At 56.9% G+C, this 27,347-nt stretch overlaps 1 protein-coding gene across 1 annotated transcript in view; it reads left to right on the top strand.

Moving 5' to 3' along the window:
- The first annotated feature begins 13,147 nt into the window (after positions 1–13,147).
- Positions 13,148–27,347, top strand: part of RET (ret proto-oncogene) — a 61,025-nt gene continuing 46,825 nt past the window's right edge. The window contains exon 1 of the mRNA XM_060126279.1: positions 13,148–13,329. Coding sequence (XP_059982262.1) covers positions 13,263–13,329 — 67 coding nt within the window. The 5' untranslated portion in view covers positions 13,148–13,262. The remainder of the gene's footprint in view (positions 13,330–27,347) is intronic.

Below are 27,347 nucleotides of genomic sequence, written 5' to 3' on the forward strand. Positions count from 1 at the left end.
GCAGAGACAAGCTACCCCAGCTGAGCACTACCCATGTTACAGACTGACTCATAAGCAAAAGAAATAATGGGGTTGTTTTAAGACAGTTTGGGGATGGTTTGTTATTCAGCGATAGACTGAGCAATAGACCTGAGAACAGTGCCCTAGGTGACCCCTCGCCTTCCCTGAATTTCTCTGTCCCAGGGATGCAGCACTCGCTCTGTGGATGACCTACTGAGGACGTGTGTGGACCCAGGGCTCCTCATCCTGGGAAGCTCTAATTGGTTTGGGTCTGTGAGAGCCACTCAAGGGGGTCTGCCACGCATGGGAGGGGAAGTGAATCATGCCTGGAAGCTTTGCCTGGGGGTTTCTATTCAATGGGAAATGTTTTCCTGGTAGCAAAATGTTAAGTATTAGCCTTCAGAATGAGATATTTGGCCATTTTCCCAAAGGTTGTGAGGTCTCTGAATCCCTCCTGCGATCTTACAGCAAGCTGAGCTCTGGCCTGAGGAGAAATTGCTTTTTTTTTAAGCCTCCACTGAAAACCACCAGTGGCAGGGCTGCTGTGAGAGCAAAAGCACACTGAGCAGGGTGGGCCAAGGGGGCATCAAACGACATGCTGAAATTCTCTGGAATAAGTTTCACCAAGTGGGGGGTCTGTGATTTTGTTTAAAATACATATTGTGTGATTACGCCTACACCAGTAATGCCCGTGAAGTCCTTTTCATTAGAACAACACTGACCTGTTACTACGTGAAAGGGCCAGTAATCACTCAGTAGCCCATTCCTTCCATCTCTTTGGCTGGATGGAGGTGCCCTAGATGGGTCACCATGGGGTTTTGGATCCAAGGTCTCTGCCATCAGTGGGTACAGAAAACATCACCAAGACAGCAGGAGATGTGGGCTATGGCTCTCTTGTCCACTCCAGGCCTCCCAAAGCCCACATCTCCAGCAATTCTCTGACCTCTACCCCAGCAACATCAGAGCCAACATCCCCAAAGGGCCTCGGCCCCTAGCATGCACCAGGCAGCCTTTTCCTTCAGCATCTCCTCCTGAACCTCTGGTCGGTAATAAATACATTCCAATTTGTGGATCCATAAAAACAAAACAAACTAAAAAATTAAAAGCACACAAAAAATCTGAAATACCAACACACACCCCCACCAAAAAATTAAAAAACAAATAAAACTACTAGTGCTGTAAGTTCATTACCAGAACCTTCCTTACGGTCTATCAGTTTCCCGTGACTGCGCGGCTTGAACAATAGAAGTTTATTATCTCACAGTTCTGGAGGCCAGAAGTCTGAAATGAGGGTTGGTTCCTCTGAGGACCGTGAGAGAAGGATCTGTCCGAGGCCTCTCTCCTCAGCTCGTGTCTCTTCACCTCAACTTCCCTCTGTGCATGTTTCTGTCCAAATTTCCCTTGTTTATAAGGACACCAGTTATATTTGATTGAGGCCCACTGCAGTGACCTCATTGTAACTTGATCACATCTGTGAAGACCCTATGTCCAAATCAGGTGACATTCTGAGGTACAGGGAGTTAAAGACTCCAACATATGGATTTGGAGGGATGCAATTCAACTCCTAATACAATGAAAAGAATAATATTAGGGTTTATGTTTGTCTCAGTAGGATTCAGGATGACTGCACGGTAGCCCAGACCAGCGACATGGGCGATTCGGTGGGCAGAGAGGGCACTGCCCTGGGGCCAGGAGGCCTGCTTTACTCTGTGGCCTTGGCCCATCTGTCTGGGGCCTCAGTTTCTCCATCTGTATGATGAGGCTTAGATTGAGTCCCTTTGGGCCTTTCTATCCCCGAGGTTGCTCAAGGTCACTAGTCCCTGGCTTTACACCACATAAGGCATGGAGGCCTGCCCCGGGGCCACCCACGGTGAGGGTGAGCAGAAGTGTGGGGATCACCCAGGGCACTCTGCCAGGCTGCGGCACGCAAAGGAGACACCAGTAGGCCTACCTGGGAAGGGTCAGGCTCTTGTGTCATCAAGAACAAGGGACCAAAATTTCCCTTCCCCCCAGAGTTTCCTCACTACTAGCTCTACAGGAGTTTTCCTTGGGGGCTGTAGGGTCAGACTCCAGCAGCAGACGACGACACATCTGAGAGCAATGACTAGGGTTTAACGTAAGAGCAGAGGGCAGGGCAGGACGTGATGAGAGACGGGCACAGTGGGGAGCTGGTGCCCCCCCCCGACAGCTGCCGGAACTCCAGAGTAGAGAGTGCGGCTGAGGGACAGTCGGGGCTTGGCGGGGAGGGGCTGTGGGAGCAACACTTTGTCCTCCTTGCATCAGCCTCCTCTGGGGTCTCCACATCGAGGGCCATGACAGGGTCTTCCTCTGCCCCGCCCCCCAGGAGCAGGTCCAAGGAGGACGGAGAGCAGGGAGCCAGCTGGGGGCAGCCTGGCTGGCCCTGACACTGGCTTGCCCACCCCCAACCCGGGTGTGGCTGGTTCATAGTGGTGCAAATCTAAGCAAGTATGGCCCTCACCGTGGAGGAGCGAGGATAACTCACCGCTCACCTGGCACAGCAGGAATGCCAGCCCTGCAGCTGCGGTGAAGCCCATCTGCTTCTGGGCATGAGCCCCAGCTCGAAGCTCCCTGCAGAGAAGCACCCCGGGGACTGACCGGCAAGGGCTTCCACTTAAAGCTTCTCGACTGAAACAGCAGATCCTAAGTTTGCGATGGTGAGAATAAACAGTCGCTTAGGCAAGTTTCACCCTAAACCAAGAGTTTGGAGCGGTAATTCTTGCAGAGCAAAGATGGGTGAGTGAGTATTACCGTCAGGAGGTTCAGCTAAGCCCAGCTCCCAGTGGGGGTCCCACTGCTCTTGTCTCCGGCAGCACCTGGCCCAGTCTGCCCTGCCCTCTTCTCCCCCGGCCGTACCCCCTGTACCCCCAGAGGAGTCGGGCGCTGGGGTGAGGCCTCGTGAGATGGTGCCATGACCCAGACTTCCAGAAACCCATCAGCTGCAGGCCTGGGGCTCACCAGGGAGGTAGAGGAAGGGGGAGAAAGAGCGGATGGCTCAGATGGGCCCCTGCTCCCAGCAGCCTCCAGGGCAGCCCTAGCCCCCCGCCCCCCGGCTCCCTTCCCCAGCCCCATGGGTAGGTACGGCTGGGTGGCCCCATTTCTCATCCCTATCGATTATGCCAGCAGAGGCCTGTAGCACAGAATGTAAATCATCGTCCCTGGGGTATTTAACCCAGGGAGGGTTAGTTGGAGGTGGCATCCCTTATAAGTCCCGCATCTGATGTTTTTATATTAATTCCTATAGTGGACAGATTAATTTTTATTCCACTGACTGTTATCTCTTCTTCATTGAGTAGGAGACATTTCTGAGCAGTGCGTACATATCTCGTGGAGTATCAGTCATTTAGCGGGGTGCTTCCTCTGGCTGCAAGGTTTTCATTAATGAAAAAGGAATGAAAATTCCTTTGCTCCAAAGACTCAGCCTTTGGAAATAACAACGCACAGGCCAGCCAGAGTCACTGCCACCGTCACCACCGCCACCTGTGTGTGCTGTCTGGAGGGGTCTATGAGACCCTGACTAAGGGTGCAGGGTCCCCTGGCCTCCCCTCTTCCCTCAGCTTCCCCAGTCCCCCCCTTGGCCATACACAGGTCCTGAGTCAGGCTCTACCAAGTGACCATGCCTTGCCAGAGACCAAGTCCCCTACAGCTGTGCATATGGTCATCAGGAAGATGGCAATAGCCGTACTGCTCTGAGGGACCCAGTTGAAGAAATAGGTCCCCTGCAGGGGAGCAGAGCAGGCGTGTTCTGGGTGATGGCGATGGCGATAGCCCTCTTGCTCTGCAGACGGGGGAAATGCGTTTGCTGTAGCTTCCCTGAAGCTCAGTACCGTGCAAGGGTTGGGTCACAGGTCACAGTAGGATCCAGCCCAGTCACAGAAATGACCCCCCCCTTTACCTACACAGTGAGGGTGCTGGGTCCCCCAGTGGGCTCCAACAGGCCTGAGTCTCACATGAGGGACCCAGCTAAAGAAATGGGTGTTAGGAGGAGACAGCTGTATGCAAACAGAGGTGAGTCCCTGCAGGGGAGTGAAGAAGGAGTGTTCTGGGTGGGCTCCCAGCAACGCCAGGACCACGGATGTAAGCCAGGGCCGGAAGGAGGCTGGGAATAGGGAGGAGACACAGAGGAGGAGAGGCTAACTGGGGACAGGGCGTGCTGGCAGGAGGGTGAAGCGGGTACCTTCCACCTTGAGACCCTTACCCGCATCTCTCCTATCCCATCATGCTCTGGGGCAGTGGATCCCACAGTGTGGACCCAGGACCAGCAGCATCAGGAACGCCTGGGAACTGGTCCTGAGGGCAGCCTTAGAATCTGCGGGGTGGGCTCACATAGTGTTTGACCAACCCTGCCCTAGCATTTGAGAACCGGAAGCAGTGTGGAGTGAGGGAAAGAAGCCCAGAGAAATAACCCCTGGGCCTGCACCTCACCTGTAAAATGGGATGCTGCTACCGCCCGGGCAGGTGCTGTGACCCTGAATGAGTTAGAAGCTCCAGTCCAGGGCTGCCCCCGGTGGGATGTCCATAGCCATTAGCTGTTCTCACTTGCGCCCACCCAGGACCTCCCTCCTTTTCTAGGAGAGATGATTTAGACCCCACAGTTTTGCCATCCAGGGTGACCTCACTCAGCCTTTCTTCTAGGGGTCAGACATGAATAATTAAGCCCCAAACCTTTAGGATTTTGAGAATGCTGATAAATTACAGATGCAAATGGGTAACCAATCAACCTCCGCACCCCCTGCCCCAGCCAGGGTATCCACCTGGGAAATAAAACAGAGGTCGTTCCCTCCTGCCCCCCACACAGGCACGGTCATGAGAGACCCCCAACAATGATATGTAGTTTATGGGCTGCTTTCAGTTTGTGGGCAGCTGCTTCCAAGACAACCGTGAAAAAAACAAAGGTTGTTGTGAAATGGGGTTAAGAAATGGGCCGTATCCAAGTGTCTGGATCCTGTAAGGAAATAATTACGAGGCAGGAGCGAAGCTTTAGAAGATCATAGGTGCTCCATTCAAACTCTTCTCATCCATCCCTTACGCGGACTCCTGATGAGGGTCTTGACAAGTCCCAGGGGCTGAGGGGGTGACTTAGTGGCCTGGGGTGGGGGGCTGGGCGGGGGATAGGGAGGGCCGGCACCCAGGTCCCTGCTCAATCCCAGCCTCTCTGCATCCATCTCCTTGTGCATTCATTCCTGACACAGCCTGGGATAAAATGACCAGGACCAGGAGAGGGGTCTGGGGTGAGGAGAGGGTCTGAGACAGGCCAGGGCTAGTGGGGCGGGAGATGGAGGAGAAGGGTGAGAGGGCTGAATTATCCACAGAAATGGAAAAACTGAGATCAGGTTTCTCAATTACAGCAGCTGGAGCTGTTGAAAATGTGGTTCCAGGTGTCCTCAGAAGGTCTCCCTTAGGTGTCACCTGAGGGGAACGAGGGGACCTCCTTGCAATCAATGTGGAGTCTCGGTGTATTGGTTGATGAGAACATTTCTCCTGCCCCCGGGAGATGTCCTGTCTGGACAACAGCACAGACACCACTGTCCCTTCCCTCCCATCCCCCACTACCCCAGTGCTCATCTCACAGCTGTGCTAGGAAGTGGCCTGCCCGTGCCCTTGAAGCCCGCGCCACCACTAAGTTCACTTGGGCTTCCTCTCAGTTCCATCTGTGTGTTTTCTGCGAGCCAGGTTCTGGATCTCAGTGGGCCCCTCCTTTTCCCGCCTGGTGCCGTGTGCCCCTGACCCACCCACACCCGCTGTGCTGGGAGGACAAGCCCAAGGTCCGTCCACCTCGGCCAGGGGTCCTCCCCACATGGCCCAGAGCCACAGCACAGATGACCTGGGGTGAGTTCTTCCACGCTGGCCTCATTCAAGGATGGGAGAGCAGGCATCCAGCCCCTGTCTTGGGGGGCAGGGAGAGGGCTAAGCAGCACGCACGGGGTATTAGAAGCAGCCCCACATGTGGCCACTCGGTGCTCAGGCAAGAGCTGGGCAGAGGGCGGCTGCAGGACCCGGGGCTCCCTGGAGGTCCTGGGACAGAGCCCAGGATGGGCAGGTGGGGGCCTGTCTCTAAGTCGGAAGGGAGAAGCTTCCAGACATGATTGCATCTGACCTTCTCCTTGTGTCTCCTTGCTGGCATAGGGCCTGTGGTGAGCTCAGATCCTTCGTACTCCTGGGCTTCAGCGTGAGGGATCTTTGTAAAGTTTCCAATCCACAGAAAATTGCCAACCTCCGGAGGCCTCAGGGACCCCCGTCCTCCATACAGAGCCCTTCTCATCCCTGAGGACCAGCCATCAGCCTCCTCTAGGTGGGGGGATTGGGGAGGAGAGGAGTTGCTCTGAGGGAGGAGGGTGCTTCTAAACTTCTAAATCAGCTTCCCGAGAGACCCCCATCCTCCGCCCCCCATGGCCTGGAGCACTGAGGTCTTCAGAACCTCCCAGAACATTCCTCAGTTGAGCCATCCCAGCCCAGAGCCACCCCCCAGGGAACCGGGAGAAAGAGAAGCTTCCCTTGCTGAGAATCTCTGTATCCTTATGTTTAAAGGGCCGGAGGGAAAAGAAGGATTCTGAGCTTTTAGGAGAAAGTCTCTCAACAAAACACTTCCTGATGCTCGTCTGACACTAAAAACCTATTAAAGTCATAAACGTCTCCTGCAGAACACGTCTCAAAAATGTATTTATCTAAAGGGCATCTGTGTTTGGTCTCAAACTCAAACGCTCCAAATGTCAGGCCCCAGATGATTTATTTGGGGTGCCTTGTTCCCTCCTTGTGAGTCATCTTCCGGCTCCAGCCCCTGCTCCTGTCGCCCCTTCTGCTGATGCTTATAGACCAGACGGGCTCCCATTCACACTGAGAGGGCAGCCCAGAGGAAGAAGGGGCGCAAAGGGGTGTGAGTGTGCACACGGGTGGCAAGCACTGATCCTGTCACCGCAGACGGCCACGCCCTTCCCTCCTGCCTCCTGAGCATACCTTGTGCCTCTGCCCAGGTTGTCCTCTTGGCCACGAGGGTCATTTCTCATGGCAGGTCACCTGACCGGCACTCTGAGTCCTCAGCAGGTCCCCACGCAGAGGGCTAGAGATAAATACAGCACAGTTAAACCAGGAAGCGGGACTTCCCTGGTGGTCCAGTGGTTAAGACTCTGCTTCCAATGCAGGGGGCATGGGTTCCATCCCTGGCTGCGGAACTAAGATCCCGCATGCCTTGCAGCCAAAAAAACAAAAACCAGGACGCACACTGGGCCTCCTTCAGATTGTCTAGACGGAGCATTTGAGCACGGACTGGGGAGAGGGGTACTTTGGAGCCGAGACTTCTGAGCATTGAATAGGAGCTGAACAACAGAAGGGGCCAGGAGGAGGCATGAAGAGCTTCCCAGGCAGAAGGAACAGCCGGTGGAGGTCAGTGGCCAGAGAACACGTGGGGAGTCTGGGACCACGGAGGGGTGCTTAGGAGCAGAGGGACAAGGGCCCTGGAGAGGGGCCGGATGCTGAGCTCCCAGCACTAGCGAGCAGGCCCTTGGGTCTCAGGCTGTTGCACAGAGTCCCCTGACAGCCCTTCATCACCGCATCTTAATATGCACGAGCTCATCAGCCCCTTTCCAAAGAGGCCCCTGAGAGCAGGGCCCTGCAGGGCTCACTCTGCCTACAGGAAGCAGGGATTTCAGGAGGCATGGTCAGGCTCGGGGGCCAAGCCTGGAGGGGAATGGAAGATTCCCCAGGGCGAGTGAGAGAGCGTGCCCAGGGTGAACCCCAGCAATGCCACTGTTGTTCTGGGCAGGGGGGTGACTACGGCATCTTCAAACCACCAGGAAACAGAGCGGCAGCTGCTGGATCAGAGAGCCCACTGGGGCTGGCGAATCGGCAGGCTCTGATTTCTCCACTCTCCCTCCAGTGGGGGAGCTTTGGGCTAGGAGCCTGCCCAGCCCCCAGAAGCCTCCAAGAGAGGCTGGGAAGGTGTTTCTTAGAGCATCAACGCCCAGCAAGTACACTAGCCACATATGACTATTTAATTTTACGTTATTATAAATTCAGTTCCTCGGTCACACCAGCCACACTTGGCCAGTGGCCATCGTGTTGGAGAGCAGAGGGCAGGAAGTTACCACCACTGCAGAACGTTCCACTGCACAGCGCTAGGGGATGAAGGCCTGGCTGGCCGGCTTCTCAGCAAGCAGGGAGGGGCCCCATCCGGGCTGGGTGGGGGGTCTTCAGCAGGACTGGGAGCCCCCAGTGCGCCTAAGCTCAGGTAGCAACCCTAGGGAGGTGCTGGAGAGGAAGCAAGGAGGGCACCCTAGATCTACCTGAGAACAGCGCCCCCTCCCACCTGGGGCAGCTGCAACAGCTGAGCGAGGTCTTCGGGGCACTTCCGGGGTGGGGGTGGGGAGAAGGGGGCAAGTAAGTGCTCTGCTTCTCCTGGGCCTATCTGCAAGCACAGGGGATTGGGGGAGCCACCCAGGCTGTGCCCTCACACCCTGGCCCCACCCAAGGGCAGGTGGCTGGCCCCCCTCTCCCCCTCTCCTCCAGCTCACAGCGCACCGCCTCATCACCCGCAGGCCTGAGATGGATGTGGAAGTTGCACACTGTGCCTGGAGCTGCAGCCCACACCATCCTGGGCAGGGAGGCTTTGGAAGACATCGTAGGGTGTTAAGTCAACGGACTTCCTAGTTGTCAGCACACCAAGAGCACAGCACGTTTTTTCGGCTCCAAAAGACTGCCCAGGTCAGAGTCTTCACTCTGCAGATCCTGCAGGCTGTAACCCTCTCAGAGACCAGAGCTGCATCTTCCAGAGGGGTGAGCTGAGGCTGCTGAGAAGATGCTATCGTGGGGAGGCAAAGGACGGCCCCCTGTCCCTGCTGGGGCAACGCAGGGAACTCCAGGGCACGTCCTGTCACCTCCCTGCTCCCTGCGGGCAGCGCTGTCCCCACAGCTCTGTCTTTGCCCAAAGTCAGCTCTCCAGGACATCCAGCCCTGATAAACACCCCGCCCCGTGTCTCACCCCATCTGGGGTCACTTCTGACTGGGCTGCATGTGTGCCTTACGTGTTGATGATTGTCCTTAAGAAGCACCCAGATTGTTTCGTTCACTGGACTTTGGAAAGGGTGCCTGGAATACAGTGAGTGCCCAGCAAATGTTTGTTAAATAAATGAACTTTTCAAGAAGAAGGGCAAATGGGAAATGTGCAGATCGGGTGAAATACAGACCCAAATATGGATTTTTAAGCAAAAACAAGTCTCAGCTTTATCCTAGTGGATCATTTTAGGTTCCATGACTGGGGAGGGGCATCCAGAGCTCCTCCCTGTGGACCCTGGTTGAACATCCCTCCCACAAAGCAGGCTCCCCTGCAGGGCTCCTGGCTCAGACCTCCCCAGCTTTGTGATTCCGCCCTCCCACAGAACATGCTATCTGTCACCAGTTTTGTTTTGGTTTTTTTCACTGTGGCCCATAGACCAAATTGAGAAGCATCGTCCATCTTACCTGAAGGTTTTGTCATCTCAGTCTTGAAACCGGAGAAGTCGTAAATAGGTTTTGCGATGGTAAAGGGGAAGCTTCATTTTTCATTCACCTCTAGCTAGTAACTGATGGGGAGGTCCTCCTTCGCTCCCAGAAGCAAAAGGGAAAAGGAAGGGCTTCCCAGGGACAGGATAATTTGTCAGAAAGTTATGAGAGAGCACAAGCAGGGCTGTATAGGAAGTGTGTATTGAATGATATGACACACTGGCTTCTAATTGCTGCTGCCTTTCTGATCAATAATACATGTTTTCAAAAAGCCTTCTGTTTGCATTTACACAATGGACTGTAACTACTGCAAAGGATCCATTAAGACCTATTTTAAAAAGTGCATTCGTAAAAACTTGTCTAAATCTGCATTACAAGGCAGATTATGAAACTGCCTTGGGAGATGCTTTTTCCAAAAAGCATTCAGGCCGTATCTGCCAGACTCGCCAATTCAAGCTCCCTGTTATTACCACGCTCACTCGTGAGCCAGGATGGGCCTTCTTTGGTGTCCTTGAGGCAAGAGGCGGGCACTGCCAGGCCTGAGGCCCCATCAGGTTCCAGTGGTACCCTCGGGCTGGGGACTCGGTGTGAGCAAGCCCCCAAAAGCCTCAGTGAGGCGTCAGCATGAATCAACCCACTGCTCCTGAATGTGTAAGTATACGCCCAGATAAGTGCTGCTGTGGCAGAGAGGCCTCTGGGGCTCCAGGGTTCTCCCTCCTATCACTGAGAAAGCTGCAGGTCCTATGGGGAGGGCCAGAGACAGGTGTTGGCTCCTACAGGTCGGTCTCACTGGCTGCCGTCCCCATACAGGGTGTGATTCGTTACCTATCCAAGTGGGGAGCCAGAGCTGAGGGCAGCAGACAGCTCGATGTAGGGACCACCTGCTTTCCGTGTCACCTTAGCAATGTCCACCGACCACTTTGGCCTCGGCCTCAGCGTCACAGCTGATGGGAATCAATGGTGACAGTGACAGCTCATGCTGATTGCCGGGGACTCACCTGTCTTCAGGCACCTGGGGGGATGGAGCTCCGCCTTCCTGAGGCCCAGAGACGTTGCAAACTTGCCGAGGTCACACAGATCAGAGACCCAGCCAGGATACAACTCAGAGCACACCTTCAACCTTCACACAATGTCACTGCCCCCAGCCTCCCACCCAGACATCTCCTTGGACTTCAGAGGACCCTGGAAGAAGAGAAGAAAAAAAAAAAATCTCATTTTCTGGGGAGCCAGAAACTGTGCTGATTCTGTCAATGCTTCATTTGGGTTCAGCCTCACAACACTGCAAGGCAGTTACTATATCGTTATTTGCATGTTACAGATGAAGACGCTGAGGCCCCAGTGAGGCAGCTAGCCTGGTTCTTGTGCTGGGGCAAAGGAATGGAGAAGAGATTCTTGCAGAGAATGGGAGGGAAGGAGGGGAATGAGGAGAAGGGGAGAGCAGAGGAAGGAAGGGAGGAAAGGAAGGTGGGGCAGGAAATTGAGAGGAGAAAAACAACTCCATTGAAGAACCCATGGAAGGGTGAGTAGGGCAGAGTTGAGGTCAGGCCTTGTCTGAGTCTCACAGGGGTGTCTCTTATGGATATGCAGGACCCGAGGTCAGCAAGCTAAGCACTTCACCTCTGTGCTTTCCTGGATCCTCCTCTGGTCAGATCTCTGGGCATGCACGCGGGTGAGGGTATGCACCCATATCCCTGTACGTGAACACAGGTGTATGCACATGTGGGTACAGGGGTACAACATATGAGGGTACAGGGGTACACATATGAGGCTCCCCAGACCTTTTTCTAAGAAGAGGGCAATGTCCCCAGCATAGTGTCAGATGTCCTCTCAAGACCCCCAAGGGCGGTGGAGGAGAGTGGAAGGGCCTGAGGACTGAAGAAGGGACACAGCCTCAAATGGGTCCTTGAGGTGGTCACACGGAGCACGACCAGACATCCAGCCTGACCCGTGTCAGCCAAGGCTTGGCCAGGGTGGTCCCTGGGGGGGCACAGGGGTGGGGCTGGTTGCAAGAATGGGCCAGGCCACCCCTCTTCCTTCTGCATTCTTCTGCCACAGGAGCCTGTTGGTAACAAAGAAGTTCCCCTCAGGCCCTCCCTTCCCACTCAGGTCCCTTCCCTGTGCACAGGCCTGAATGTGCAGCCTTGGTTGTTGTTACTAGCACCAGAGGTAGGGCCTGTCTACACCCAGGGGAGTCCCCCACGGCCAACTCCGGCCCCATAAATCCAAGGGCTTGGGGCTCGGGGAGCGTGAGGCAGGCAACACAAGGTCTGGTGGCCGCAGGGTGGCTCTCCCGAGCTTGGCAGCACTGTGCCCTGGCCTCCAGCCAGCAGGCCGGCTTGGACATCTCAGCCGGCAGAGCCCCCAGCCAGCCTGTCTTGGCAGCTCCTCCTCATGCCTGCGAGGGTGACTTCACTTTGACTTCATATCTGCAGAGTGATGTGCAGAGAGCCCTTATTCAGCCCTGAGCTCAGCCAGGCAAGAGGGCGGGGCTCTGTGCACAGCCGGAAGAAGAGACACTGAAATAGGGGCACCCCAGGCCTAGGTACCCTGGACCCTCCCACCCCAAGGCCCCTTAGGCTTGCATTCCTCTGTGCCTAGGTGAGGGCCAGACCACAAAAGGCAGCTAGCAGGTGGGAGTAGAACAGTGGACTTTTCCCACAGAGGCCTAGAGCTCACCTCCAACCTCCAGGACCCCCCATGTTGGGGACCCAGAGTCTTCCCTTTTGAGTACTGGATGTGTTTATGGACATCATTTCTTGGGGCAAAAATTAAATTCTTTGGGGCTCCAGTTCCTCCTCGCTACTTGCTCTGCTACCCAGTCAGCCCCCCATCCTAAGAATTCTTCTGTTTGGTTGGGGAGAGGGAGTACCTACCCTCCAAGCACCCCATTAAAGCCAGCTCCAGAGTCAGTTTTCTGGTTTCATTGGTTGGACCAGTCCTAAAGAGGCAGGTTCACAAACTAACCCTAGGACACCCCTAGAGCGACCGCGGACATTGGAAGCCACAGGCCAGGCTCACCCCTGGCGTGCGCAGAAAGCGCCCAGGCTCCCCTTCCCCCACCCGGGCACTTCCCCTCCTCCCGCCTCCGGCCCCAAGAGAGGCCGCGCTCCCACCGCGCCTCCCCCCTCCGAGAAATGGCTGAGGATGCGCACCGCGCCCGGAGCCTGGAGGCGGGGCGCCTGCCTAGTCTCCACGTCCACTCGGGCGCACCCCCGCATCCCCGTGGTTTCCCTGCCCTCTCTGGGCGGCGGGGAAGGTCGAAGCGCACAGACCGCGAGCGAGCGCATAGAGTGAGGAAGAGTGGCTGTGCGTGCGGAGGTGCGCGGATTGGGGCTGCGGCTGGCGGACCGGTACCCCGGGTCCCGCACCTCGCCCCTACTCGCGCCCCGCCCGGCCCGCACCCCGCGTCCGGCACTGGTCTCCTAAACCGCGCCCCGCGGGAACCGCACCAGGCATCGCCTGGGCGGGTACCCAGTGCCCCGCCCTTACTCCCGCACCCCGCCCGCACCCGGGCCCCGCCCGCCCCGCCCGCCCCGCCCCCTCACCGCCCCGCCCCGCCCCGCCCCGCCCCGCCTCGCCTCAGGCCCCGCGACCGGAGCCCGGCGCGCAGCTGCGGAGAGTACCGTGGAGCCCGTGCCCCGACGCTTTGCGCCCGCAGTGTTCATCTTGTCCACCGCGTCCCGGCCGGGCATGGGGCAGCCCGGCTGAGCGCCGCACCCCGCCGCCGAGACCCACCGTCCCTCTCGCCGCGGCCCCAGCGTGCACCGGCGATGGAGAAGGCGACGGCCGGCACCGTGGGGCTGCGGTTGCTGCTGCTGCTGCCGCTGCTCGGCGAAGGTGAGTCCTGCCGGGGACTGGTGCCCGCAGCGGCCGAGGCGAAGTTGGCACCGCGCGCCGAGCGGCTGAGTGGACGCATTCGGAAACGCCTTTCTGTTTGCGGTGGGCAGCGGGCTGCGCAGTTGCCGGCCGCCCGGGCTCGGCTGCGAGCGGGGTGGTGTGGTGGGCAGGGCGCCTCGGGCCCCGCGCACTGGGCGGGTCTCGGGCTGGAGCCGGACTCGGGTCGGAGCGGCACGCGGGCCGGGTGGCCGGGGTCGGTGCCCAGGGCCCTTGTCGCAGCCGCGCTCCCCAGCCTGGTGGCGCCTCGCACCACAGCGGCGTCTTGGAGCGAACCGAACGGAGCTTGTAGCCGTTTCGGTGCAGGTGGGGGAGGGCGGGTGAGGTAGCCCTAGAAAGTCTGCGACTTGGGCGGGGAGGAGTTGTGTTTCTGTAAAAGATTGCTCCGTCTTCGTTTCCTTGTCGCTCTACACGTCGGTGCATTCTTCCTCCAGCTCTGATACCCTGGCTAGCCGCGGGATGCGGAGGGGATCTGCTGTTTTGAAGAATGGTTGCTTTTCCCTTGTGCGTTTTTGCCGCTCTAGTCCTTAAAAAACCCAAAAGGCTGTGGTTTCTAGGGAGGCTGCCCTCGAGGGCCCGCTCGGACTGGCCCAGCACAGCCGGCTGAGGGCCCGCCGTGGCTCCACTCTCACGCGCGGCTTCCGAGTCCCGCGCTGATGCCAGGCGGGGACACCTGAAGGTGCGGCCTTTGGGACCATTTGACGGCTCTGGGCCGACCTGTACCAAGTGCTTTTGACCATCCTGCAGTGGAGTAGGGCTGTGTGCCGCCAACATCGGTGCTGGGAGGATTAGATGTGGCCTTGCAAAGGCTGGTCACTGCCTCCACCCCCAAAACCCTGACGGGATGAGTGAACCCCAAGGCTGTCGAATCTTTGCCTGCCCCCCTGCCCACACACCACGAATTTTAGTTTCTCTCGAACTGTCCTTGACTTCCTCTTCTTCAGTACTCAGTATGCACCAAGTTTCCCTCTGAGAGAGGAGTTCCGGCCACCCTCCCCCTCTGCTTACAAAGGGCTTTCTCTCCCTGTGGCCTTTGGGAACAGAAGAGGTGGTGGTCCCCTGCGTCTGGCCCTGGGTCCTGCACAGACTCTGGGTTCCCAGGCCTGCCCAAGGCTTCATTTGTGTGACTGCATCTTGAGCTCACGAGGCAGATAGTGAAGCTACAACGGGCCCCCAGCCCATCATAGGGAAGGCAGGGGAGAAACCCTTTCTTTGACCTGGGGAAGAATGGGGGAAAGCATCGGGAGTCTGGGGGTCCAGTGCTGTGAGGGGAAAACAGGCAGGAGGAGGCTGCAGGCAGGGCAGAAGTAAACACAAGGTGTTCAGAAGACCTCTTGTAACTCGGGGTTGCAACTTTGTAGTTGTGGGCGGGTGATCAGGTGTGAGCCGGAAGCCAGGGCGTGCTGGGCAGCCTCCGAAGCTTGTGGAGGATTTCCTGTGCCTGTCCCACGCTTAGCCAGGGGTCCCAGCTGAGGCCGTGGGGGGCTGGAGTTGGGGGGTAGGGGTGCGAGGGCAGCCTGTGACACTTGGCGGGAATGCAGGTGGCTTCTTCACAGCCTGGACGCATGGAGTTGGGTGATCAGAGAAAGGCTCTCCAGTCCAGGGAAAGCAAGTCCCCTGCCTCACCCACCCTCCCATGGGATGAGCAAGAAACCACGATTGGTGGCACTGGGGGTTGAGAGGTCGCCCCGCGATACCCAAGAGGAGACAACGGGCCCGTGGAGAGGCCTGCGGGCACCCTCTACCCGGAGTAGCAGTGCTGGAGCTGTTGAGCCTGGCTCTCAGTGAGCTGCTGCAGACCGCCACCAGTGAGCTGGGCCGCTGCTCCCACCCAGACTCGACCAGGCTGGGAGCAGCTCGGCCCCGGGGCGCCCTCTCGTGGACGCAGCCCTCCTGTGGCCAGGCCTGTTGCCTGGGGGATGGGCCGGGTCTCCAGAGGAGGAAAGCCTTCCCGTGCTGGCCCAGACACCTCCCCGAGACGCGAAGCTCTCTTCTGTGCTGGGGGACTGACGAGAGGAGGGTAGGGAGGCAACCAGATGAAGAGGCAGCGGCCAGGGAAGGGAAGCACTGCCCCAGGGCTGGCAAGGGTGGGCTCGAGGGCCTAGGGATGCTCAGAGCAAGGTCCTGGGGCATAAACAGACCCTCACGGTGTGCCCCCCTCCTCGTGTACACACTCTCATTGTGTGTGAATGCACACACCTTCAGAAAAAGGTGCCAACCCAGACACAGACTCCCAGAGTAAGGCAGGACTCCTCACCCACACGCTGGTATCCGTGTGAGCGCACGCACGGGCCCCCCCCCCCCCACACACACACTTGAATCCACGCTCACACACTCACACTCACTCTTGGTCATCACTAAGACACACTTCTGCCCTTTCTCAAGGATATGTGATCATGAGGCCTGTGGACACACACACACTCACGCAGCGTGGCTTGGCCCTTCCCACTCCACCCTCCCCCAGGGAACCCAGCCCCTCTCTCTGCCACTCACACACACTGGGACCCCCACATGTGTCCCCCCACAGGGACACCTGCCCCTCCCCACTCATACTCAGGAGCACAGCCCATCAACCCTGGGTATCCTGGAACCAGAGCTAAAGAACTTCCATCTAAAAGTTGTTCTTAGAAGTTTCTGGCCTTTTGCTGCTACAGCGCAGGTACAGGCATCCCCATGGCATGGATGAAGAAACTGAGCCCTGGCTTCTGGGGATCCCCCTGAATGTCTCAGGCTGACCCGTCACCCATCACCATCTCCCTGACCTCCAGCTGCTCCTCACCAGGCCTCACATCGCTCATCTTTCTGGCCTGGCTTCTTGGGTCCCTTTTTGCTCAGCACCTCTAGCCACAAGGAAAGACCTGCCCTCTCTGTGTGCACACCCTCTGGGCCTCTCACTCCCAGGTACTGACGAAAGGAAAACTGGCCACGACTTAGCAGCCCCCTCTCCAGGCTGCTGGGCCCACCCCTCTGCTGTTGGACCTGGGTTTGCCACTTTTGCCTGGACCGGCAGGTGCCCAGAGCAGCCCCTCAGCCAGGAGGGCTGCCCTGCTCACTTCTTTCTCTCCCTTTCAGCCCCTTCCCTCTTTGGCCAGAGATGAGTGGTGTCCTGCTCCACCGGGCTTGCCTGGGCCCAGCCTTCTCTCTCTTCCGCCCCAGCCCACTAAGCCACTCTGGCCTCTGGGAGCTGCCTGTGGCCCACACTGGCTGTCCTGGGCCCTAGCAGAGTCCAGCCTACTCAGGGGCCAAGGGGCTGGGTCAGCTGGTGGGCTCCTCAGGGTGGGGTCTGTGAGCAGAAAGCAAATGGGGAAGTTTATTGAGACCATTGCAAAATTGCCTTTATTCTGCAGAATTGCTTTAGGGACAGCTAAGGAAATCAGTTTCCTTGGTGGTGAGAAGAAAATGGGACGCATTCACCTAATGGGGAGCTAATGGCCTTTCAGCCAGGGGAGGAGAAAACTCATTTAAAATTATGGTATCTCTTAAACTGGAGCATGGGGTGCCAAGGGGAAGGGAGGGCCAGGAAGCTGCTGCTTCCTCTGAGGCCTTCCCGCCTCTGTGACTTGAGAGAGGACTCCTGCATCCCCTGGTCTTCACTGGATAAGGCTGACGCCAGCAGTAGCCACCCCCAGGGGGCTCATGGCCTGCCGGTCCCGTCCCGAGCACTGCCTGTCTGCTAGCGCACTGTATCCTTCCGAAACCCTGAAGGATGTAGCCTTATTTTCCCATTTCACAGGTAAGGAAACTGAGGCTCCCACAGCCTGTGAACTTGAATCCATGGAGAGGACTCTGTGTCTCCCCGCTCGGGTCCTCTGGGCCCCTTCTCTGGGCCAGTGGCGGTGGGGACCAGGAGGGGTCCTGGGAGAGGAAGGTGGCCCTGAGCCCACTCACCCACTGGTGACCCTCCTGCTCGGGGCTCCAGGGGCCCTGGGGACAGCCTGGCCCGGGTCTGGGAGGGAAGCGTGCCACTGTGCTTCAGCACCTGAATCAGGAGCCCCTCGGGGTCTGGCTGATGCTCAGGTGGGACCGCTGCTTTAGCTGATGTCTGGGAGTCCTGCAGGTCCGGGAGCTGCCACCAGCTGGGGTCTGGTCATAGCCAGCCCCAGGGGAGGGGCGTGTGTCCTCTGGTGTGGCAGGAAGAGAGGCCTCTGTGCTGGTGGTGTAGGCTGGATGTGTGGCCCCTGTACCCACCCTCTGCCTGGGGACCCAGAACCCGACAGACGCTACTGTGCTGAGGAGGGGCTGGACTTCAGGGCACATGGGTACAACTGTGTCTCCTTGTCCAAGAAAGGGCCCTCCTGCCCGGGGCTCCCGGACAGACTGGGAGAAGGAAGTGCCCAACTGGGAAAAAGGCAGAGCTGGAGAAGCGCCCCCCCAAACAGTAGTGATGCCTTCTGTCCTATAGGAGCGGCTGCATTTCGGCTATGGAACCCCTCCCCCTTCCCGTGGGCGTGACAGGGCACGCTTCTTTGTGTGGGCGCAGTGTTCAGGCTCAAGCCCCCGTGTCCTCTCCTCCTTCTCGTGTTTTCTTCCTTCTCCTCGTTTTTTTCTTCTTCCTTCTCATTTCTGCAGTTGTTTTTCTGAGTGACTCAACAGTAACAGTAATAGTGATGGGCCCACAAACACTCCCCGAGGGACCACCTGCTGCCTGGGGAGCTTCTCCGGGGCTAGGGATGCACTCCGGGAGACAATGGAAGGTCCCTTTGACCTCAGAGCTGTCTCCCTGTAGGGAGAGATGGGCAGTAAAGGAGGCCCTAAGTAGCCACTTATCTCAAATGTATGGGTGTGATTTCAGACTGAGGTACACGGCAGGAGGCCGGCTGAGGGGTAGGGTGGGAGGGGATGGTGGGCAGCCAGGCGGGGAAGTGGCCCTCCTGGCCCTGGGCCGCAGGGGTGTGATGGCAGCGGGGGTCATCTTTTGCCGTCCCCCCCCCATTTGCCTCCCCTGGGTTTTCAAGGGCCCATCTTCCGTGCTTTCTGGGTGGGGGTCCTTAACCCCTGGAAGGCTGGGGCATTGGTATGGCTCAGAGAGACCAGGCCCAGGATGTCCCTCTGAGGGCCGTGACCTGGGTGGCCTGGGGAGGGCGCTCCTGGGGGTCTTGAAGGGGTGGGAAGGCTCAGGCCTCCAGAACCCACACAGCTGTCCTCTCCCTGCCTCAGAGCAGCAGAGAGTTGCGGCGTGTTTAGGGGTTCAGGGGAGGCTGTAACTCCTGAGACAGGGCTCCATCGCACCTCAGAGGACCTTAGAGGATGGGGCCCTCTTCGGGCTGCAGCTCCAGGACACCTGGGAGCCCCTGTGGACGGGACCCTCGTCCTGCCCTCCTCCCCCTGCCTGGTCCTCCCACAGTCCACCTTCCCTGAGCTCTGGGGCCAGGTGACGCCTGGGCTTCATCAAGCTCTGGCCTCACAGCTATGTAATTGTGGGAGCCCCTGGGACCCGCTTCTGTCCCTGAGGCTGGAGGATGTAAAGCCAGTGGCCCTCTGAGCTGTCCACTGGGCAAGGTGGGGGGCAGTGAGAGCAGCAGCGAGGTGCCACTGTTCCCTTAGCTCCTCCCCCACTGGAGCTGACACCCCCAAGAAAGCATGGTTGTGGGCGCATTGACGCCAATGGGACCTTAGGGGAGGCAGTTCAGGCGCCACCTGGGCCCTCAAGGAGAGCAGGTGGCCGGGCCCGAGCAAACACCTCTGTTTGCTTTCGCCTTGTGAGTGGCTCCACAGAGTGTAGCAGCCAGGGCACCTCTGCAGAAAGGTCACCTGTGCACCTGCACAGGCGTGTGTCCACCTGGTGGTCCAGCTGGTGCAGGCTCTCCATGACATCAGCGATGCCTGGTGGGCTCTGGCAGGCAGGGACCAGTTCTGGGACCTGCTCAGGGGAGATGCCCGTGGGGGCCCCAGCCCCCCTCCCAGAGTTGGGTACCGGCGGTCGCACCTTATCACTGTCTTAAGCCTTCGCTCTTCTGACATGGGCTGCTACTGTCTGGGTTCCGCAGGGCCCTGGGCTCCAGAGAAGTACCTGAGGGGCAGGGTGGCAGGGAGAGGGAGGCAAAGCTCCGAGCTCTGCCCTGAGCACTGGCCCTGACCTGCGCTCTGATTGGAGAAAGGGTTCCGCTGCTAAAACAATCAGAAAGCCCCTGGCAAGACAGTGGATGTCAAAACTGGTTGCAGTCCCCCCCTCCCATGTGGCTATGGGATTGCCAGAAAATTCCGAGGGTTCTCACTCTTAACAAAAAGGGGAAAGGGAACAATGTAAGTTCCTAAACTTTAACTAACAGCCTGGAAAATGCTTGGGAAGATGTGCACTCTGTGTGCCAGGACCCGAGAGCGGGGTGAATGGGGGGTGACCTGGGGGCACACAGAGCGATGGTGGGAGTCTGAGTGGAGGGAAGGAGTTTACTCAGTTTCTTACTCAAACTTTCCTGCCTCTGAAACAGCCAAAGACACAGACAAAGTGAAGTGGTGGGAGACCCAGAAGCTGGGGGCAGCTCCTGGTGGGCTTTCTCCTTGCCTGCTCCCCGATCCTGCCCTTCCAGCATTGCCTGTGGGCCGTCCACTGCTGTCTGTTCTCTTCTTTCTGGGAAGGAGAAAGGATGGAGTTGAGAAGCAGGACTCTGTTCCAGCCGCCACTTAGCCATGAAGTGGGCGCAGCACCCGCTGCCTCCTCGCCTGTGGAAGCAGGGTTAACACGCACTTAGCTCTGTGAGCACTAGCTTTGCCACTGGGAGGGGTTGAGCCTTGTCAGACGGGCACCTGCAGGTGGTCTCCGTAGGAGACTCATCCAGCAGGACCACACACGGGACTCCACAGAACCTCGTAAAGTCTCCGCTGTGGACCCTCTCGAATCTTTGCTTCTGCAGCCTCCCACCCACCTGTATCAGTGAGCAGGAGAGACTGTGTACTTGGGGGTGACAGAAACCCCCAGTCTCAGCGTCTCAACACAGTCCGTTTGTCTCCTGTTCGTGGTGTCCCACCCCCCTGCCCCTGTCAGCCGCTCCACACCTGGCCGTGTGCACGGGGAGGGGCACAGAGCCCTGAGGAGCCAGACCTGGAGGGGCCTGGGGCACTTTGCCCATGTCCACGGGCTGGTCTGTCACAGGGTCCTTCTCTCTGCAAGGGAGGCTGGCGCCCAGAACATAACATAAAATTAACTGTCCTCGAGTGAATAATTCGGTGGCATTCAGTACATTCACAGTGTTGCATGGGCATCACCCCTGTGTAGTTCCAGAACATTTTCATCACCCCCAAAAGGAAACCCCATACCCATTAGGCAGTGTTGCCTAGTCCCCCCACCCCAGCCCCTGGCAGCTGCCCCTCTGCGTCTGTCTCTATGGACTTGTCCATCTTGGATATTTAGTATAAATTGGCCTTTGTGTTAGACTCCTTTTACTTAGGTTGACGTTTTCAAGGTGCGTCCACATTGTAGCATGTATCAGTGCTTCGCTCCTTTCAAGGCTGAGCAGTATCCCATTGCGTGCATGTATCACATTTATTTATTCATTCATCTCTTGGTGGACGTTTGGGCTGTTTACACCTTTTGGCTCTTGTGAATAGTGCTGCTGTGAGCATTTATGTGCAAATATCTGTTTGAGTCCCTGTTTTCAGTTCTCTTAGGTGTATACTTCGCGGTAGAATTGCTGAGTCACATGGTAATTCCAAGTCTCATCTTTTGAGGAACCGGCAAACTGTTTTCCACAACAACTGAAACATTTTACAGTCCCACCAGCAGTATGTGAGGGTTCCAGTTTCACCACATCCTCACCAATCCTTGTTATTTTCTATTTATATTTTTAAATTGTATCCATCCTCCTGGGTACAAAGTGGTATCTCATGTGGGTTTGATTTGCATTTCCTTAATTATTGGTGATGTTGAGCATCTTTTGTGTGCTTCTTGGCCGTTTGTATCTTCTTTGGAGAAGTGTCTATTCAGGTCCTTTGCCCATGTTTTAATTGGGTGGGTGTGTCTGTTTGTTGTTGAGTTTGCTCTATCAAATTTCCACCAAGTGTTGCAGATCAGTTTTTGTCCAGGGACATTTCAGTGTCTGAGCCGGAGGTCCCTTTTGAAGAGGACATGGGTTCCTCCAGTGTCCTTCTGTGGGGGCTGAGTCACCGTGACCCCACTGGGACCCTGAGGACATTCTCAGAAGACCCGGACCCTAAAGCCACATTGAGCGCCAATGTCCCAGAAGCAGTGGTGTCACATCTTGTATGTGAGGTGCCAATGCCCAAAGACCATCCTGTGAAGGACCCAGGGGGTGGGAGGAAGGGAGGGGTTCTGGGAACCAGTGACCCATCCTGCCCACCTGACAAGGTGGGACTCAGCAGCAGGGGAACCCAGGGCTGCCCCGTCTTGCTAAACTCTCAGTCCAGACTCTAAAAATAACCAGGCGGATCTGGTATAAGTTGATTACCGTAATTGCAGCTGTGTGATGTCATGCTGCCAGTCCCTTGAGGCCGTTTTCCCGGGACAGCAGAACGTACCAAGGCAGTGCAGTCCACCCGCCACCGAGAAGCTTGCACTCAGAAGCTGCATGAGGGCTGGGGTTAGCAGGAAGCCTTTGTGGGCCCAGGCAGGTCTGATTCAAGAGTCAGGGAGGGAGAAAGGAGAACTGGCTCTAGCTTCTACCAGCAGGTGCTCTGTCCCAGCAGTGCTTCTAGGGAGGGGTTCCTATCCCAGTTCACAGCTGGGAACAGACCCAGAGAGGCTGAATGCCGAGCTGGCCATACAGCAGGGCGGTGAAGGAGCACGGCTCTGGCCTGCCTCTGCCCTTGTCTCTCTGCTTCCGCAAGTCATACTGAAATCTCTCCTTTGTATCTAGACCCACTTCTCAAGGTGGTACTAGGACCTGACAGGGGCAGAGTGAAGGACCCTCAAGGCTCTCTTCTGTGTCCAGCGGGCAAGGGCACGTCAGGCCCCCAGCCTCCATGGGTGCCCGCGCACACAGCAGCCATGTCTGTGTCTGTACCTGTCAGGCGGGCGCTGGCTGAGCGCCACCTGGTCATGCCTTCCTGGGCCTTCGCCCTCTTTCACTGAGACGTGAAAGAGCAAATTTACTTGAGGGACTTATAGGGACTCCTGCCTTTTCGAGGAGGCTGAAGGAGGCTGTGGATGGTTATTTATGGTTGCATTTTCCGCCTAGTTAGCAAGCAGGTGGGTGGGTGGCCCGGAGTCCCAGGTCATGGTGCCCTGGCTTTTCCGCACACGTGTGCACTGCTGTCACTGAGCAGAGGAGCCTGGTGGCCACGTACACTGGGCTGGGTGGGACCCTCGGCTTAAGTCCTGGCTCACTCTCTGTGTGGCCTGGGGCGAGGTAGCCTTTCTCTGCCTTGGTTTCCCTTTCTGTAAGACAGGGAACAAAGTTGTCTTTGTTACCTCTGGCTGTCGTCGTTACCTCTGGCAGATGTCGTGTTGATTAAGTGGGACAACGTGCATGAAGCGCTTAGAACAGGGCCTCTGGGGAAGAATGTCGAAGTCTCGCCGGTTAATGTTGAATCAGGGCGAGAGGGGTGCTGGGGGAGGGGCAGAGATGGGCAGGACCACCTCTGTCTGAGGAGCTCTGGATAGGTGGGGTGACAGATTTAAGTCTGAATCGCAGTGCCCTGCTGGGTGGGAGAGGGGACGGTTGCCCAAGCAGTGGCACCAGGGTCCAGGCCGGGGATGTCCTGACCCATCACCCCCAAGCCGGGGCTGGCACTACAGGGCACAAGAGCCCTGGAGCCGAGCGAGCCTGGTGACCCGCACAGTCATCAGCAGGCCACTTGGGTGGCCAGTCTTTTTCCAGCCAGGCCTTGCCCTGGGTAAGAAATTAATTGTAACCTAATTGGCAGTTTCCTTTGCACAGAAGCCGGAAAGAACTGCCAGTGAGGCTGGTGATTAACTCGGCATCAGCTGGGAAATAACATTTGGGCAGGAGCGTCCATCATCTGAGCGAGGCCTCTGCATCTGGCCTGGGCGGGTGGGGAAGCGTGGGTGGTGGCCCCGGGTGCGTGCTGGGTGCAGCCCGGGCCCCAGGCCTCTGGGAGCAGAAGGCTGGGGCTTGTGTGCCGGGGATGAGTCTGGGCTGCTGGCACCCGGGCTGCCGGGCTGCAGACCTCGGCTGCACGCCTCACTCCCCCCAAACTCCAGCCTCGCCCTGACGCCTTCCCCACTCTCAGCAGAGGGCTGCGTGCATGGCGTGGTGGGGTGTCAGGGGACCCGGGCCTGGTTGCGGTTCCGCTCTGAGGGCAAGAGGTGAATTGTGTTTCCCAGTGTTGGATGGGGAGAGTGAGGTCTACAGCGAGAGCTCGGGCAAGGTGTGCATGGCAGAGCTTTTCGCACGTGTGGAGGAGGGCGCCTGTCCGTGCAGGGCCGGTGGGGCCTCTGAGGCACGGGCTGGCCCTCGGGTCTCTCCTCCTCCGTCCAGCTGCTCTTACAGGCCACCGGCCGCCCTGTCCAGCCAGGGCCCAGGAAGACGGGCGTCCGGGGAGACACTGCACCCCCACATGGGGTCCCCTGCCCTCCCCACCACGGACCACACAGAGAGGGCTCAGGCTGGAGGGATGATGGTGGGAAGGGCCCAGAGAGCTGTGCTGTGTGCGAAGCCGCAAACCAGACAGGCAGGCAGGAGCGCAGGCTCCGTACCAGGCAGAACTCTCAGGAGCGTGGAGAGCCCTGGGCGCCCAGTGTGTGCCAGGATGGCTGCTTGCTCCTGCTTGTGTGTGGGCCCAAGCAGCTGGCCCTCGCTGGGCGCCCAGGCCAGACCAGGAAGGCCACTCAGACTTGTGGCCACCCTGGCACGTGCTGCCCACTGAGGGCTGCTGGCAGCATTTGGGGGAGAAGAAATTTACGACTGGAATCAAGGCTGCACTAGTGGTGACTGCTGTCGTCATTGGGCGTCAGGGCAGAAGATAGCCCTGGCATTTACTGAGCGCCCAGTGTATGCAGTAAGCTGGCCATCTGTTGGGTACGCCTGCAGAGGCCAGAGTTTTCTCCGTGATTTTGTAGACAAAGGCTTCAATTCGCAGCATCAGGACTGGGACAAGCTGTCAGATTCCCCCCTCAGGGAGACATTGGCTTGTGACTGAGTACAGCTGAGCTGAGCCAGGGACCCATGGACAGAGGCAGCTGGCTCTCAAAGTGAGCTGTCTGGGCTTCCCTGGTGGTGCAGTGGTTGAGCATCCGCCTGCCAATGCAGGGGACACGGGTTCAAGCCCTGGTCCGGGAAGATCCCACATGCCGCAGAGCAACTAAGCCCGTAGGCCACAGCTACTGAGCCTGTGCTCTAGAGTCCGCGAGCCACAACTACTGAAGCCCACACACCTGGAGCCCATGCTCCGCAACAAGAGAGGCCACCGCAATGAGAAGACCGCGCACCACAACAAAGAGTAGCCCCTGCTCGCCGCAACTAGAGAAAGCCCGTGAGCAGCAACAAAGACCCAGTGCAGCCAAAAATTAATTAATTATTTTTAAAAAAGGTGAGCTTCCTGTGGATGTCAAATTACTAGAGCCCACCCAGGCCTTCCCTTCACACCTCCTCTGTGCCAGGCAGCAGGCAAGGTTGTGGGGATGCAGTGGTGAGCAAGACAGGCCCAGTGCTGGCCCTGTGGGTCTTTACAGTCTCTGCTTCTTTTAGCATCAGGTCGGTGCTCTGGGAGTGAAGGGGGGAAAGGCCAGCATGGCTGGGGGAATGCAGGGAGAGGGCTGAGCTGGGCAGGGGCTTGCCTAGGAGAGAAGACGGGGTGGGGGACCACATACCCGGGGGTCGTTGGCAAGGCTGGGAAGACTGAGCACGAGGTCCGGAGCCAGGGTACCACAGTGGGACCTGCAGGCATCGGGCACAGGAAGCCCAGCGAAGGGCTCAGAAAGACACCTGGGAGCAGGCGTGTGTGGTGGCTGCCCGGGGCAGGCAGGAGGCCAGGAGCCCTCTGAACCCTGGGTGCAGGGAAGGCAGGAGGAAACTGAGTTGTTGGGCAGGGTGCACTGAGTGGTCACACAGGACTTCTGGGGTTGGCACCTTGGCACGTGTGGGGAGGAGGTGTGGCCACACAGGCAGAGGGAAGGGCTCTGAGCCAAACTCAGCTGGCCTGGGACTGGGCTCCACCTTCTCTGTGGGGAGAGCCAGGGCCAGGGCCACGTCATGACTACTGACTGTGGGTTCAGGCCCTGTGACCTCTGTGGGCCCCTTTCCCCATGAAAAAGTAGGATTATATTTCATGACTATTAATATAAAGACAAATATAATCCAGGCTGCTTTATTGTTACACAGTCCTTATTATTACATTTTTTTCTTCCTTCTGACTTTAACATCAACTAAAACATTTGTGTGGGCCCCTGGGCACTGTGCCCACTGTGTGCGCTGAGGCAGTTAGAGTGGGAAGCGCATGCCCCAGCATCTGCAGTGTCAGTGCCTATTGGAAATGGAGGACCCCTGGGACTCTGGCACTAAGGGTGGGCCCACATGGCCAGGCTTGTGTGTGCGCTCTCCCAGTGGATGGTGAGCCCCTCAGCCATTCAGGTCTCTCCTGTACCTGGGTACTGTGGTGCTGTGAGCCAAGGCAGGAACCACAGCAGAAACCTGCAGTGCATAGGCATTTACCTGGCTGGTGGCAGGCAGCCAGGGCAGCGTGGGTAGGATGCCAGATGGAGCCAGGAATTTACTGGTTCTGTTCTTACTCGGTTCTAAAGGAAGAGTTGTGGGCACATCTTTAAAACATACGTGACACCAAAGCACAGGCAGCAAAAGAAAAAATAGATAAATTGTATTGCGTCAAAATTTAAAACATCAAAGGACACAGTCAACAAAGTGAAAAGGCAGCCTGTGAAATGGGAGAAAATATTTGCAAATCAGCTGTCTGATAAAAGGTTACTATCCAGAACATATAAAGAACTACGACCCAACAACAACAACAAAACCCAATTCAAAAATGGGCAAAACGGGACTTCCCTGGCAGTCCACTGGTTAAGACTTCACCTTCCAATGCAGGGGGTGCAGGTTCCATCCCTGGTTGGGGAGCTAAGATCCCACGTGCCTTGCTGCCGCAAAACCAAAACACAAAACAGAAGCATTATTGTAACAAATTCAATAAAGACTTTAAAAAAAAATGGTCAAAGCACTTGAACAGACATTCCTCCTGAGAAGAAGTAGCCAGTAAGCACATGAAAAGATGCTCAACATTACTGATCATTAGGGAAATGCAAATCAAAACCACAGTGTGATATAACCACACACCCATTAGGTTGGCTGTCAAAAAAAATGGCAATGAAATTGAGTTATTTGTAATGAGGTGGATGGACCTAGAGTCTGTCATACAGAGTGAAGTAAGTCAGAAAGAGAAAAACAAATACCGTATATGCTAACACATACATATGGAATCTAAAGAAAAAAAAAAAGGTTATGAAGAACCTAGGGGCAGGACAGGAATAAAGACACAGACGTAGAGAATGGACTTGAGGACGTGGGGAGGGGGAAGTGTAAGCTGGGACGAAGTGAGAGAGTGGCATGGACTTATATATACTACCAGAAGTAAAATAGATAGCTAGTGGGAAGCAGCCACATAGCACAGGGAGATCAGCTTGGTGCTTTGTGACTACGTAGAGAGGTGGGATAGGGAGGGTGGGAGGGAGACACAAGAGGGAAGAGATATGGGGATATATGTATAGGTATAGCTAATTCACTTTGTTATAAAGCAGAAACTAACACACCACTGTAAAGCAGTTATACTCCAAAAAAGATGTTTAAAAAAATGGCAAATCACAAGTGTTGGCAAGGATGTGGAGAAATTAGAACCCTTTATTCACTGTTGGTGGGAATGTATAATGGTGTAGCCACTGTGAAAAACAGTGTGAAAGTTCTTCAAAAACTCAAAAATAAGATTACCATATGATCCAGCAATTCCACTTCTGAGTATACACTGAAAATCAAGGTCTCAAAGTGATATTTGTATGCCCATGTGCATGGCAGAATTATTCGCAATAGCTAAAAGGTGGAAGC

This window comes from Lagenorhynchus albirostris, chromosome 16 (assembly GCF_949774975.1).
Source record: "Lagenorhynchus albirostris chromosome 16, mLagAlb1.1, whole genome shotgun sequence".
NCBI classification, from domain to species: domain Eukaryota; kingdom Metazoa; phylum Chordata; class Mammalia; order Artiodactyla; family Delphinidae; genus Lagenorhynchus; species Lagenorhynchus albirostris.